This window comes from Misgurnus anguillicaudatus, chromosome 15, assembly GCF_027580225.2.
Source record: "Misgurnus anguillicaudatus chromosome 15, ASM2758022v2, whole genome shotgun sequence".
NCBI classification, from domain to species: Eukaryota; Metazoa; Chordata; class Actinopteri; order Cypriniformes; family Cobitidae; genus Misgurnus; species Misgurnus anguillicaudatus.
This window is the reverse complement of record NC_073351.2, coordinates 16,420,096-16,434,203: the sequence shown is the minus strand read 5'-3', so window position 1 is coordinate 16,434,203 and position 14,108 is coordinate 16,420,096. Positions and strand designations below refer to the sequence as shown.

Below are 14,108 nucleotides of genomic sequence, written 5' to 3'. Positions count from 1 at the left end.
TTGTTTTTTAAACAAGCTAAAGTTATAAGTTTGATATTACACTTTTTCAGAGTTTAAATTTATTTAAAGCATACATGTGATTTCAGAAACCAAAACCAATTAAATAATTAAACCTGATTTAACAACTGTAATCAGTTGCATCATGTGTTTATTCATTGCTTTTGTTTTTCACCCATTTACATGTTTATAACACTAATATGGTTTAGGCTCCAGCTGTGCTTTAATTAAAAGATTTCTTATTTGTGTTGTTCATGTTTGTACAGACACCTGTCAACTTTGCCTGTGGGCAGATACAAGCCACTAGAGCTTTAGGATCAGCCTGTTTTTCAGATTACAATATGTTGTTTGTGTTGCTTTGTGATTTTGCTTTTTCACCTCTGATCACAAATCATTCCCAAGGAACAAGAGTGGAAAAATTTAAACCAGGAAAGTCTGCTCTTTATGTCTGGCCTTTAGGAGAGCCACAACGTGGTGAAAAATTGCAACTGCAATTGATAAAATATATATTAAATGAGAGTACAATAAAACATATAACCATGATTTACTCAGGAAAATAATTCAATTTTTTGCAAGTAAATATTTTGTTGGTATATATTGAATCTATGAGACTAGTTTTTTTTTTATACTCTTTAATGATAATAGGGTTTGTTGATCTAACAACTTCTGAACATTCATCAAAACAATGACAGACATTTAAAGAACAGCTAACAGTAAAATGAAATTTAAATGGAAAGGTTCTGCATTATACGTTAAATTCAAAGATCTAATCATGATCTGATTGAAGCCAAATGTAAAATCCCTTTGAGATTAAAACAGAATAAAGTTATGTAACACCACTTACATTAGTTGAGATTAAATAAAACTAGTCTTAGCAAATTACAGCGGGGAAAATAAGTATTTAACACATTAACATTTTTATCAGTAAGGGGCTATTGAAATTTCCAGCAGATGTAGCCATCAAGCCAAATATTAAATTCATACAAAGAAATCAGAACATTTAACTATACAGGTTGAGTCATAGTAATTAAAGTAAAATGACACGGGTAATAAGTATTGAACACATGAAGAGAAAAAGGTGTAAAATGGTATAGAAAGCGAGGAGATCACCTGAAATCTGTCAGTATTGAAAGAGAAGCCCTGCCACCTATCAGTACCATTTTTAGAGTGTACTGTACCATTTAACAATAATTGTTTTGTGCTGTGGCAATGATATATGCAATATTTTGTGTGAGTTTGTTTATCTGCTGTATCTGTACATATATGAATTTTTAATTTCTTTGCAATTAAATTTACATATGAATGTTATGTTTAATAGTGCCCATAGAAATAATAAATAAAAACACTGCACAGTAAAATGACCATGTTAATTTATTTCTCAGAAGGACTTAGTTTGTGTTTTTCCCATCATATGTTGTTTTGTATTTTGTTCAGGCTTAAACAGGATGATGTAACATTTAGGTGCAAATATGCAGAATAGTAAACCAAAGCTTGACGCTAAAATGGCAAATATTTCCACAGCTACAGTAAATTTTCCAGGAGAGCTGACATAAGCTGGGATAAATGTGATCCATACAGCACAGAATATGAGCATACTGAATGTGATGAATTTAGCTTCATTGAAGTTATCAGGCAGCGTCCGAGCCAGAAAAGCCAAAATGAAGCACAAGACAGCCAGGAAGCCAATATAACCCAAACCAGCAGAGAAACCTATAGTAGAACCCAGACTGCATTCAAGAATGATTTTCTCCTTATAATATTTTATATTTTTATAGGGAAAAGGAGGATATATTGTAAGCCAAAGCACACAGATAAGAACTTGTATAAGTGTAAAGGCAAAAACGCTGAGTCTCTGTTGTGCAGGCCCAAACCATTTCATGACATTACTTCCTGGAAGTGTGGCCTTGAATGCCATTAACACCACTATTGTTTTCCCCAGAACACAGGAGATACAGAGGACAAAAGTGATCCCAAATGCTGTGTGACGCAACATACAGGACCACTCAGTGGGGCGACCAATGAAAGTAAGTGAACAGAGAAAACACAGAATCAATGAAAAGAGCAACAGGAAGCTCAGCTCTGAGTTGTTGGCTTTTACTATGGGAGTGTCCTTCTTACTGTAAAACAGGATGGCCACCAGTACAGTTATTCCTACTCCAAACAGAGAGAAAAAGACTAACACTATACCCATAACTTCTGTGAATGACAGAAACTCTACAGCCTTTAACACACATTCAGTGTTCTCAGTATTAGACCAGTATTCCCCTGGACACTGCTGGCAGTTATTTGAATCTGGAAAGAAAGTTCACTATAGTTAGAAATAAAATGTAAAGTGTTTCATTTACGAACTCCTTTGAAAAGAAGCTGCATCTTAAACAGTAGGAGAAGAACACAAAAAGAGCAACTAGCAAGTTTTTTTTGGATTTTTGGGATGGTCTGAAGTTTACCTGTCTCATTACTGATTTCTCCATCTGCACATGTAATACAGTCATAACAGCAGACAGGTCTTCCTTTCTGTGCGGCCTTCCTAGTGCCTGGAGGACAACTCTCACTGCACACAGACTTTGGCTTCTATATAAAAATATAAATAATAGCTATTCACTAAGTAATTTACAATTGTACACGCACCCATGCTACAATTGTTGACAACACATTGTTTCCTTGTAGCATAATATGCTTGCAGTTTTTAATTTTTAAATTATGTCATATGTCTGTTGGGTTGAATTTCCAATGCGTTTAGTCATTAAGTAAGGTTTTAACATGTTTTAACAAACACAGTTATTGCCTTTTTACCTCCAGCTGTCCTCCAGCCCAGATTATGTTTTCAGTGTTAAGTACAAAGCGCTGATCAGGGGGCAGTGAGGCATCATAGTAACCCACTGCTTTAAACTGGATTGATCCATCTGAGTCCTGCTGCCAGTTCACAACTTCATACTGGGCTACTGCAGCACCAGTGGTATCAAACCATACATTATCTCCAAACTTTACTGTAAAATTGACCTTTTTCAGAGCTTCAACCACCTAGCAAGAAAACATCAAGGAATAAACTAACTGTCAAATAGAAATAGGCAAAACCTCTTTCTTTTGTGTCTGTCATATATTTGTACCTGCTGTGGTTGTATTGTCAGGCTTTTCTCACAACCTTTTTGTTCTTTGCACTTTAGCAGACTGTGTAGTGCATGAGCCACAGCATACACTGCTTTATAGACATTACTTGAATATCGTTGCTCAGGCACATCTTCATTATAATTTTTTAGCACAAGTAAATCTTGGTATCTGCTGCAGTTTCCTTTATCTTGAGATGAATTCCCATCTCCCTCTGAGCATTGAAGAGCTGTGTCCCAAAATGCTTTTATAACATAATCTGAAAACCCATCAATATCAAGTTTTCTCACTGCAAACCCCAGTGATCCTCCCAGCACATGAAAACTCTTTGTTGTGATCAAACTATTTGCTGTTACCCATGCCTCTACACCAATCATTTGGAGGCCTGTAATGTTCTGTATGCTTAGCTGCTCAAGTAGATTTTCCATCTCTAAACTGGTAAGAAATGCAACAATGACTTTTGCAGTGCTTTGTTTTATGATGTTTACAACTTTTAGGAGTTTTTCAGGCTCTGTTCTGTAAAATTTCTCAGAGTACTCGACACAAATCCCCTCCTCCTGTGCTGTATTCAGAAATATGGCCATTCCACTGTTTCCATAATCATTGTCACTGTTCACAGCTCCAACCCAAGTCCAGCCAAAGTGTTTGACTAAATATGCAAGTGCTCTGCTCTGGTGATAATCACTAGCAATAGTTCTGAAGAATGAAGGGTAATCTCTCCTATTACTAAGACACTCACATGTGGCTGAGTGACTTATCTGAAAAAGAAATCACAACAGTAAAACACTCATCGTTCAGATAATTGTCAAATGTGTGCTGTTATCATCCCTTACCACAGGAATTTTGAAAGGTCCTGTGGTTCTGGACAAAATCACTGTGGCAGAGGACTCTGATTCCCCTATAATAGCATGTATATGAGATTGACCATTGCATCTGTCTCCTGCTGTAAACATCTGACCATTCATCAATGCCATAGTTGCACTCATAGCAGACAGTCTTGAAGCACAAGTGTCAAAGATTCTATAGCCAATTGAAATGTTTGGGAGGAAAGTTTCACTTCTGTTAATCTCCTCAATAGTAAAAATCATAGTTTGTGCCATCCGAAAATCCCTTAGATTCACACTGTAAAAACATGAAAACCAGTAGGCAAAACAGAAACTAAATAATTATTGATTGTGGCAGAAAATATCTTTGATTTTTAAAATTTGACTTAAATAACAATTCCTGAATTGGTAGTGATTTTAAAAATTACATTTCTTTTTTACTGCAATGTTTGTCAGGTAGTTTCCAATGTCACAAACCTGGAGCATGACAGAGGCTGAGGTTTTTGGGTAAACTCCAGTGAAGGAAAGGTTTCTATACTTCTGACTGCAAAAAGCCCTCCAATAGTTATGTCCCCATTCTTAGACAGCAGTGGGTGCCTGGGGTCTTCCATCAACTGACAAATGGCATTTTCCGCCATTGTGTGATGGATGATAAGCGTGCAAAGAACGATTAGCATCCCCATGTGAGCTCAGCTGCAGTTGGCAAATACATCTGACCTGATACGCGAAGTGCCTTATATAGACACAATTTATTTATTTGAATGATTATAGCCAATGGCCTCATAGGGCAGGACATATCTCAGATTGCAACTTATTTTAGGTTGCAGGTTGTCACAATTGAGTGTTCTGATTGGGCTGTACATGCTCGCAGGAATACAACTCCTCAAGAGGATCTACCTTGTTTACCATGAATCTTTTATCAAAATATCACTTGCTTTTTATTGTTTTTTTTTGTCTAAGATTAGACAATCAGATTTTTTGAGTTTCAGGAACGTTTACAGAACATGTATTTTTGTGATCGGTAATGTTCATCAGATGTGTCAGATCAATATGAAATCATTACAAGGTATATTTACTCTCACGTCTTTAAGTATTTGATTTGACTAAAAAAAAAAATAAGTCAGTACAGCACTGAACAAAGATCTAGAAGGTCTAATATAATCAATGTCACACATTGATGTCTGTTGAATACCAGGTTGTAATGTTTGTTGAAAACCTAAACAAAGAAACTGTATCTATATAAACCATTGCATGACATGAACATGGAACAGTACGTAACATCCGAACATATCCACTCACCTAAAGGATTATTAGGAACACTTGTTCAATTTCTCATTAATGCAATTACCTAATAAACCAATCACATGGCAGTTGCTTCAATGCATTTAGGGGTGTGGTGCTGGTCAAGACAATCTCCTGAACTCCAAACTGAATGTCAGAATGGGAAAGAAAGGTGATTTAAGCAATTTTGAGCGTGGCATGGTTGATGGTGCCATACGGGGCGGTCTGACTATTTCACAATCTGCTCAGTAACTGGGATTTTCACGCACAACCATTTCTAGGGTTTACAAAGAATGGTGTAAAAAGGGATGAACATCCAGTATGTGGTGTTCGTGTGGGCGAAAACGCCTTGTTGATGCTAGAGGTCAGAGGAGAATGGGCCGACTGATTCAAGCTGATAGAAGAACAACTTTGACTGAAATAACCACTCGCTACAACCGGGGTATGCAGCAAAGCATTTGTGAAGCCACAACACACACAACCTTGAGGCGAATGGGCTACAACAGCAGAAGACCCCATCGGTTACCACTCATCTCCCCTACAAATAGGGAAAAAAGGCTACAATTTGCAAAAGCTCACCAAAATCGGACAGTTAAAGACTGAAAAAATGTTTCTTGGTCTGATGAGTCTCGATTTCTGTTGAGACATTCAGATGGCAGAGTCAGAATTTGGCATAAACAGAATGAGAACATGGATCCATCATGCTTGTTACCACTGTGCAGGCTGGTGGTGGTGATGGTGGTGTATTGGTTTGGAGGATGTTTTCTTGAAACACTTTAGGCCCCTAAGTGCCAACTGGGCTTCGTTTAAATGCCACGGCCTACCTGAGCATTGTTTCTGATAATGTCCATCCCTTTATGACCACCATGTACCCATCATCTGATGGCTACTTCCAGCAGGATAATGCACCATGTCACAAAGCTCGAATCATTTCAAAAATTGGTTTCTTGAACATGACAATGAGTTTGTCACACAGGTCGGAGCAGACCACCAATAAAGTGAGTCTCGCCCCTCCCTCAGTTTCCACCCCGAGGAGGTCCCAAAAAACACCCCAATGACCAGACAGACGAGAGCAAGTAAATTAAAACAAGGTTTATTTATTTAAAAAGGATAAGGGGAAAGGGGGTTCTTAAAAAGGAGCTCTCGGAGACTGAAGGGCTCTTGATCCGAGTCGCTGCTGACTCTCACGGGGATCTGTAGTTAAGTACTTCGTCTTCCCTTCTTCTTTCTCCACACGTGAATTTAGATTAATATTCTCGGCTTTCTCCCCCCTGTCTCCCAGGTGAACCTCCGACTCCTCTCTTCCTGGACGCAAAGGATGGACACAGGTAAGCACACTAGTGCGTGAATGGGTAAGTACCTTAGACTGTCGACCTTGGCATGTAAGGAGTACACTGGGCTTGAAGCTTGGACGTCCAGAAGGTAATCAGGTACGTTCACAAGGCTGAGAGCGTGGGCGTCCAGAAGGTATTCAGGAGCATCCCTGGGCTTGGAGCTGGAGGTCCCTGGAAGGTATACAGGTGAGTACACTGGAGCTTTAGACGTACGGGTAGGTTTACAAGGGGTATGCTAGACTTGGACTTTGGGCGTGCAGGTATGTATGCAGAGGGTGCACTGGGCTTGAGCTTGGATCTTGGGTGTATGGGTAAGTATCCAGATGGGTCCTCTGGGCTTAGGCCTTAGGCATGCAGGTAAGTATATGGGGGTGTACTGGGCTTGGTGCTGTGGGTGTACAGATAAGTATGCAATTAGTACACTGGGCTTAGGCCTTGGGCGTACGGATAAGTAAACAGGGAATACACTGGACTTGAAGCTCGGGTGTACGGGTAAGTATACGGGGGTATACAGGACTTGGTACTGTGGGTGTACAGGTAGGTATACGGGGAATACACTGGACTTAGAACTTGGACGTACGAGTAAGTATACGGGGGTATACTGGGCTTGGCACTATGGACATACAGGTAGGTATACGGGGAATACACTGGACTTAGAACTTGGACGTATGAGTAAGTATACGGGGGTATACTGGGCTTGGCACTATGGACGTACAGGTAGGTATACAATAAGTACACTGGGCTTAGACCTTGGGCGTACAGGTACGTATTCTGGGGACACACTGGGCTTGGTGCTTCGGGCGTACAGGTACGTATACTGGGGACACACTGGGCTTGGTGCTTCGGGCGTACAGGTACGTATACTGGGGACACACTGGGCTTGGTGCTTGGACGTGCAGGTAAATATACGAGAGAGTATACTGGGCTTTGGTGCTTTTGGCATACAAATAAGTACTGTGGACGTGCAGGTAGGTATACAGGTGAGTATCCCTGGCTTTTAGCTAGAATGGATTTAACTCACAAACTCTTGGATAAGCGTGCATAAGGCTTCAGCTCTTCAGGACTCAGTTGTTTGGAAAGGCCGTCTAGGCTCACAGCAAACTTTTAGCCTTCCTCATTTGGACAGACTTCTGGAAAACACTTCGGCGTTGACTTCCCAACATGTGGTAGAACAGTCCCACGACAACACAAAGCCCTTGGCTCAAACCTGCAGACTGGCAGCAGAGAACACAGATTTCTTTCAACAGTACAATACTTCAATGGACATACAGGGGGAGATACAACACCTCTTCACTTCAAACAGAAGGGCGGATGGAGCAGACCTGCAAACTCCTCAGAGTAAAAAAGGTGACAGTGTTGCGGGGGGTGGGGGGATGAGGGGGGCATGCCCCCCAGCTTGTTTTTTGGGATTTTAATCTGCAAATGACACATTTCTGCATGTTTTGTAAAAAAATCAAAAATATTAAAAAAATATTAAAATATTAAATGTGTCATTCTCTTTAAGCCTCAAGGATGTTTTGACATTGATTTTTTTATAACACGGAAAGGCCTGGAACTCAAGTAAGTGTTGTGATGCATGACACTGAAATAAAAAATAACAAGAGTCAGACAAGACATGAAAAACATTTATTTTTTTTGTTTCTTAGCTTGGACGATTGTTTCACAAGCTCTCTTGCGTTGTTTGGCTGCATGCCGCCTTCTGGCCAGAGCCTCCTCTTCTGCCTTAGCTCTTCTTGCTGCGGCAGCACTTGAGGATGGCTGGCAGTCAAACTCCCTCCTTCGTTCCATCGCATTTAGGGTTGCCTGCTTCCTCAGAGCTTTGTCCTTGGTTCCGGCCGACATGATGTTGTGGCACATCCTTTGGTCCACTGGCCCATACTTCAGGTTTTCTCTTTTAAACATCTGCAATGCAGTCTGCTTCCGGGTCAGCAAAGTGTGTTTCACAGTTTGGATGGCACTCAGAGTGAAAATGTTCATGCTGCTACTTCTCGAGTCAATGATTTCAGACATAAGACTGAATGAAGACTCCACCAGTGGCCCATGGAACACCGACAATGCTGCCTTTACTGCCATGCTGAGACCTGGGTACCTTCCCTTTTCAAAGACAGCTGCCCACCAGCTGACAGCATCATCTCCTTCTCTGAAAGTTGGCAGACTCTGGTCTACGCCATACTGGAGAACCTAGGATAAGATGACCATTTAATTATCCCACCAGGGACAGTTAACCTCCACAGCATTAAAATATAGGGTTAAAAAAATAAACGGCAACAATATCAAAAGCATCCACACACAAACAAGCAAGCATTTTATACTAACATTAGGAAATTGCATAAACCAGCTCACCTCTTGCTGAACATCCACATCAGCAGGGAGAAACTGGTTTAACATCTCAGCAAGTTGCCTCAGCAGACATCCAGTCTTGGAGTGCCCCCTTGCAATAGGGTCAACAGCAGACAGGCACTGCAGGGTCATGCTCTCCAGTGGCAGCTTGCTCTGCAGGTATTTCCCACATGCGATGTATCCCTGGAGTACTTGGTCCAGGAAGGGCTTCAGCAGCTGTATAAATATTGAAAATAACACAGTGATATAGATGTGCCCCTTTATCATTGGCAATAAAATTGCTTTGGTCCAAAAGTTTGGCAACTAATTTTAAAACACTCACATGGTGTTGAGGATGCTCCCGTCTGAATCTATCTGCCACTCGACACACATACATGTCTCTTGCAGGCAGCAGTTTGTCTCCCTTGAGTTTGAGACCTGCCAGGGTCCTAGGGATTGGTGGCAGGTGTTCTGGCTTCACAAAGCATGCAAGAAAGTTGGTGAAAACCTGCAGCTGCTTGTCATGCAACTTGTGCACAAGGGTGTCACGACTCTGAGGAGGTAGTAATATTGTGCAAGAGACAGATGGATATGAATTTCCACCATACAAGCAGAGTAAGACATAAAATAAGTTAAAATACCTCTGGAGTGGCATTTAAAACTTTCCAAGCTTTATGATACAACATGGTTGTGAAACAGTATTTCAACATACCTGGAACACCATGACGTACTCTTTCAGAATAGCCAGGACACCTGTGTAGACACTGAGATGGAGCTCTGTTTTGGTGTCTTCATGCCACAGTTTCTTGACCACCCGCTGCTTTCGGTCTCTGCCCTGCAGTGTCATTCCTGGAAGAGAATATATCAAAGCTCTTGCTTGTTGATTTACCAAAGCAAATGTCAGATAGTGAACATGCAGGCCAATGTTGACACACCATAGATATTCCCATTAATTTGACCACATTATCCAGCCAATCTACAACCCCAATGGATTGATTTACCTTTCCCGCTGAGGTCCTTGTGAAAAGACTGAATGCGCCTCTTGGCCTTTTCATTCAGATGGTGAGCAGCATAGAGTTGTTCCAAGGGTTCTTTGTATAGAGCCTTGTCTTCTTCATCCATGAATCCAAAGTACAGGACCTTGTAAGCGGGAAGCATGGTCTGAGTGCTGAGTCCAACATCATAACATGACAGCCAACGATGCTCTATGAATCTTTTTGGAGTTGATCCAGGAATGCTCATGTATTCACAGATCTCTTGAAGGTAAGCCCGCTGAAAAACAGAAAGAACACATGTCTCAAGTTATGATTCAGTCCCATATAATATTCATGAATCAGAAGACAATAATAAGGCCATCTAATGGCCATCAAATGACCAAAGTGTCAGCAGTTCAAATCCTGTCTCCTCCTGCCCACATGTCAAATGTCCTTGGGCAAGAGACTGAAACCCCAAATTATATATGGCTGCTGCCATTGGTGTGTGAGTGGGAGTAAATTGGTGAATAAGAGGCCATTGAGTGCTGTCAAGGTGGAAAAGAGCTATACAAGTGCTCTAACACTCCTGTATGAATTTACCTGGTCAGAAGCCCACTTGTGATCAACATGAAGGTCACTGAAGAGCTGTTCAAGGTGACCGTTGAAAGGACTGTAAAATCTTTTTGACGCATTATGAATGTGATGGCACAAGTCCCCGTCAATATCTAGAAGCTGTGGGCAGTGGTTGTGTCGCACTCTGGTTTCCAGGCCCGTCTTGCTGCCTCGCATAACTGCACAGGAATCCATCATTATGCTCACCAAGTTGGACCACGGGATATCATTGTCTGTGAAAAACTTGTCCAGGACATTCTCCAAGATTGCTGCAGTGACCTTAACTATTTCAAAGGACCCAAGGTGCTCCACATCAACAGCCTTCCTCTCTGGGTTATAATAGCTCACCAAAATAGAAAGCACCTGTATAAATGAAAAGACCATTGTTAAAGGAGAACGTCTGCCGTTTTTTAACTCATATTTCTGTTGATCGAGGTTACAGAGTGCTGTCAGTAGGAAAAATGATGAGAATTTTTTAACAATATTTACAGAACATCAGGATGACAGCTAAAGCAAACCTATGGGGACGGACAGACATCCTTAAGTTTCCCTTACAGTTTCCCTTTATGTCTGTCCCTATAGGTTCACTTTAGCTGCCATTCTATACTCTGTAAATATTGTGGCCAAATGTTTCATTATTTTCCCTAATGACAGCACTCAGGTGGGTTAAAAACGGACAACGTTCTCCTTTATTTGTTTTAAATGTCAAAAGCACTGTATAAATACTTTGACTTATTATTAATATTATTACCTTTTTGTCACTACTTGAGGTGGCCTCATCAAGATTGAGGGAGAATGGTAACTTCCCAGTGTTGCTAAGGATGCGGTCAGAGAGTGTCTTCCCCAGGCCATGAACCATTTTGTACTTTGCTGATGTTCGGGACAGCTTCATACCACTAAGTGCAACTTTGTCCTTGGCCAGCGTCTGCGCAAGGTCGACGATGACAGGAGCCATTGTGAATGGCAGTGAGTGCTCTGCCAAAGTGCCCAGAACCATTGCCTCAAAGCAAAGAAAATTAAAATCACAATGTAACCTTGCAAACTATCCTACATAGTTCTACTATGATAAAACAGTGTGTCTCCATATTGTATGGCTGATATGCAATGAATATCAAAATACATTTCTATTCAATAATAATAATAATAATAATAATAATAATAATAATAATGCATTATATATGTAGTGCTCTTTACATTGAAAAAACAATCTCAAAGTGCTAGTGTTCATAATGTAAATTCAAATAAACAATTCATTCAATTTTCTGTATAAATAGTAGCTAGGTACTAAACCTCTGCATTTGCAATACGCTGAAACATGGACACAGGCAATTTCCCTCTCTCCCTCTCTCTTATTGCTTCTGGTCCCTGAGTCTCAGGAACGGCATTTTCAGCGGGACTACAAATAGCCCTGTTTGTCAAAACGCTGAACACTTTCTCTTTGTGTTTGGCTGTGTCACAGTGGGATGTTAGGGCATGCACCCCCTTCTTGGCATAGTTGATCTCTTTTGTACATAGGGTACATTTGGCATGTCCTGCCTTATCTACTTTTTTGAAACACAATGAAAGTGGTAGTGTATGCGCAACTCCCTTCACTTCCTGCTTCACTTCCACCTTGAGCCATGCCCAGCTCCACTTGCACCTCCCTGTTGAGTCTAGCTGTGCTATATATAATGAGTCCTCCTCATTAAGCTCCCTCATTCTGAAATGGAAAAAAATCACAGCATAAAATAGCCAATCTCATTGGTACAAGGACTGATCAGTGTTTCGAGAAATATGCCAAATTTAAGTCTCATAATAGAAGAGGTTGCAAACCTTACCACATAGAATGATTTTTTAGGTTTCTCTGGTGTGCTTGAAGTGTATTGAAGTGGGGTTGGAGCTGACCAATATCAGGATTGGAGTGTAGTTACGTTTTATATTTATTTGATACATTTATTAATATTATTATCATTATTGTTGTTGTAATGATTATTATTGTTATTATACATTTTATTTAATGTAGAATAGGCCTTATGCTAATACTTTTTAATGCTTGACCATCCTTGCAATCATGTAAGTAAGCCGTACAGTACATTTTATATACTGTACATGTAAATAAACACTGTAATTTAAGTTAGTATTAGCAAATAACAAGTTTTAGCCTTGTCTAACTAGTGCAAACATATACAGAAAGTAACAGTTAAATCTAAATCTAAATAAATCCTGTACCCAGCATTGGCTTCAGCAGGTTTATAGTGTTTAAATTGTTCACTACCATAAATAACATTGTTTACTATAACCAAATATGAGGTTGGAGGCAGCAGTTCGACTTAATGTAACTTAGTAAGCTCGTTGTTCTGAATGGATGACAGTTTATCGAAATAATGGTCCCTGGCATCTTTGTTGAAGTTATCGTGGAAAGGTATTTTCTCCGTTTTGTTGAGTTTCTTAAGTTTGGTGATTTATGTACTCAGAATCTCTCTACTTGTAATATTTTCTATTGCTGACAGTCAGTAACGATACCACCAAAATGTCAAATCAGCATATAAAAGCGTTTCATTTTCTGTTAGTAAATCTTAGTCACTTTTAAGCGTGATGCTAGCTGGCGAGATGCTAATGGTCTAACGTTAATCAGATTCAATGATTTGGAGACCGTCTGAATAGATTATAAAATGGTAAAAAAAATCAAATAGGAAACAAATAGCTGTTATGTTTGCTACAAAAAGCTTTTGACTTACCTCGAATTTAGCATAAGATTCCTTCTCGTCGTTAAGGTCACGTCGGGTTTCCATCAGACTTGCGGTAGCCGGAGGTGTCTCATCCAGTGTCTAGCAGCTCAGATTGCGCGCGCTGTGTGCTTCAAGATTCTGAAGCAAGTGCTGAGATTTCGATTGGCCCAGAGAAAATCAAGTTCTAAGATTCCGATTGGCCCAGAGAAATGTCAATTATACGAATTATCCAATAATGTTTCGCAATTCTAGATGAAGGGTCTGCCTAACACCCCCCCCCCAATAAAAAAAAACTCTCCGGTTCTACGCGATTCACGTAAATGGCCCAATTGACCAAGAAAACGGCGATTGTCGCCGAAAAGCGACAAGTTTGGAGGTGTGATGGAGACACTGGTCGATGCTGCTGAAATATTTAGCTTAGCCGCCCACAGATGGGATCGCGAAGGTGAATAGGTTAAGGTAAGATGCCACACCATGTGATGTACTGCCAAGCGAGCCAACCGCTTCAACTCCTCTTACTTTCAGACAGCGGGGCAGGAGATCTAGACATGGACAGACATCTGGACACACTCCACAGATGGGTGTATACACAAGACAGCAGATACACTTTTTCCACACAGCGAGCAATTTCAAGTTCTCTCTTTTGCAATACTCAACACAATGTTCACAGCAGTTCCTTACTTTGTATAGTCGCCACGCCGCCACCACGCGGGGGAAGGAGATTGATGGATCGCAGTCGGGTATATATAAGTATAACAGCCACCCAGCTTCACCAGTTCACTTCTTCTAATACAGGGCTTTCTCTGTGACCTAGGGAGTGATCGCTGACAACACTGGCACAGCACAACACTACAATTCCTCAGGTGTCCACACTTCAAAAGACTCACCCACTGCACTCCACACACTCACGGTGAATTAGGGTCAGTATCACAACGTTGGCCCAGAGAATAGTCC

The 14,108-nt window shown here is 40.6% G+C and overlaps 3 protein-coding genes across 3 annotated transcripts; all 3 read right to left on the bottom strand.

Annotated features, from left to right (window-relative positions):
* Positions 1 to 1,375: 1,375 nt before the first annotated feature.
* LOC129419415 (extracellular calcium-sensing receptor-like) lies at positions 1,376 to 4,603 on the bottom strand. Its single transcript, XM_055174551.2, has 6 exons — positions 4,404 to 4,603; positions 3,936 to 4,224; positions 3,105 to 3,860; positions 2,791 to 3,018; positions 2,445 to 2,568; positions 1,376 to 2,289 (listed from the first exon to the last, which is right to left on the bottom strand). The coding sequence occupies exons 1-6, from the start codon at positions 4,601 to 4,603 to the stop codon at positions 1,376 to 1,378; spliced, it is 2,511 nt and encodes an 836-aa protein (XP_055030526.2).
* Positions 4,604 to 7,992: 3,389 nt separating this feature from the next.
* Positions 7,993 to 9,032, bottom strand: LOC141349783 (uncharacterized). The gene is made up of 2 exons (XM_073853960.1): positions 8,885 to 9,032; positions 7,993 to 8,722 (listed from the first exon to the last, which is right to left on the bottom strand). Exons 1-2 carry the CDS (start codon positions 9,011 to 9,013, stop codon positions 8,168 to 8,170), a joined length of 684 nt encoding a protein of 227 aa, XP_073710061.1. The 5' UTR covers positions 9,014 to 9,032; the 3' UTR covers positions 7,993 to 8,167.
* A 112-nt stretch (positions 9,033 to 9,144) lies between these two features.
* LOC141349757 (uncharacterized) lies at positions 9,145 to 11,451 on the bottom strand. Its single transcript, XM_073853935.1, has 6 exons — positions 11,198 to 11,451; positions 10,435 to 10,809; positions 9,862 to 10,132; positions 9,573 to 9,709; positions 9,204 to 9,413; positions 9,145 to 9,162 (listed from the first exon to the last, which is right to left on the bottom strand). Exons 1-6 carry the CDS (start codon positions 11,441 to 11,443, stop codon positions 9,145 to 9,147), a joined length of 1,257 nt encoding a protein of 418 aa, XP_073710036.1. The 5' UTR covers positions 11,444 to 11,451.
* Between the last annotated feature and the right edge of the window lie 2,657 nt (positions 11,452 to 14,108).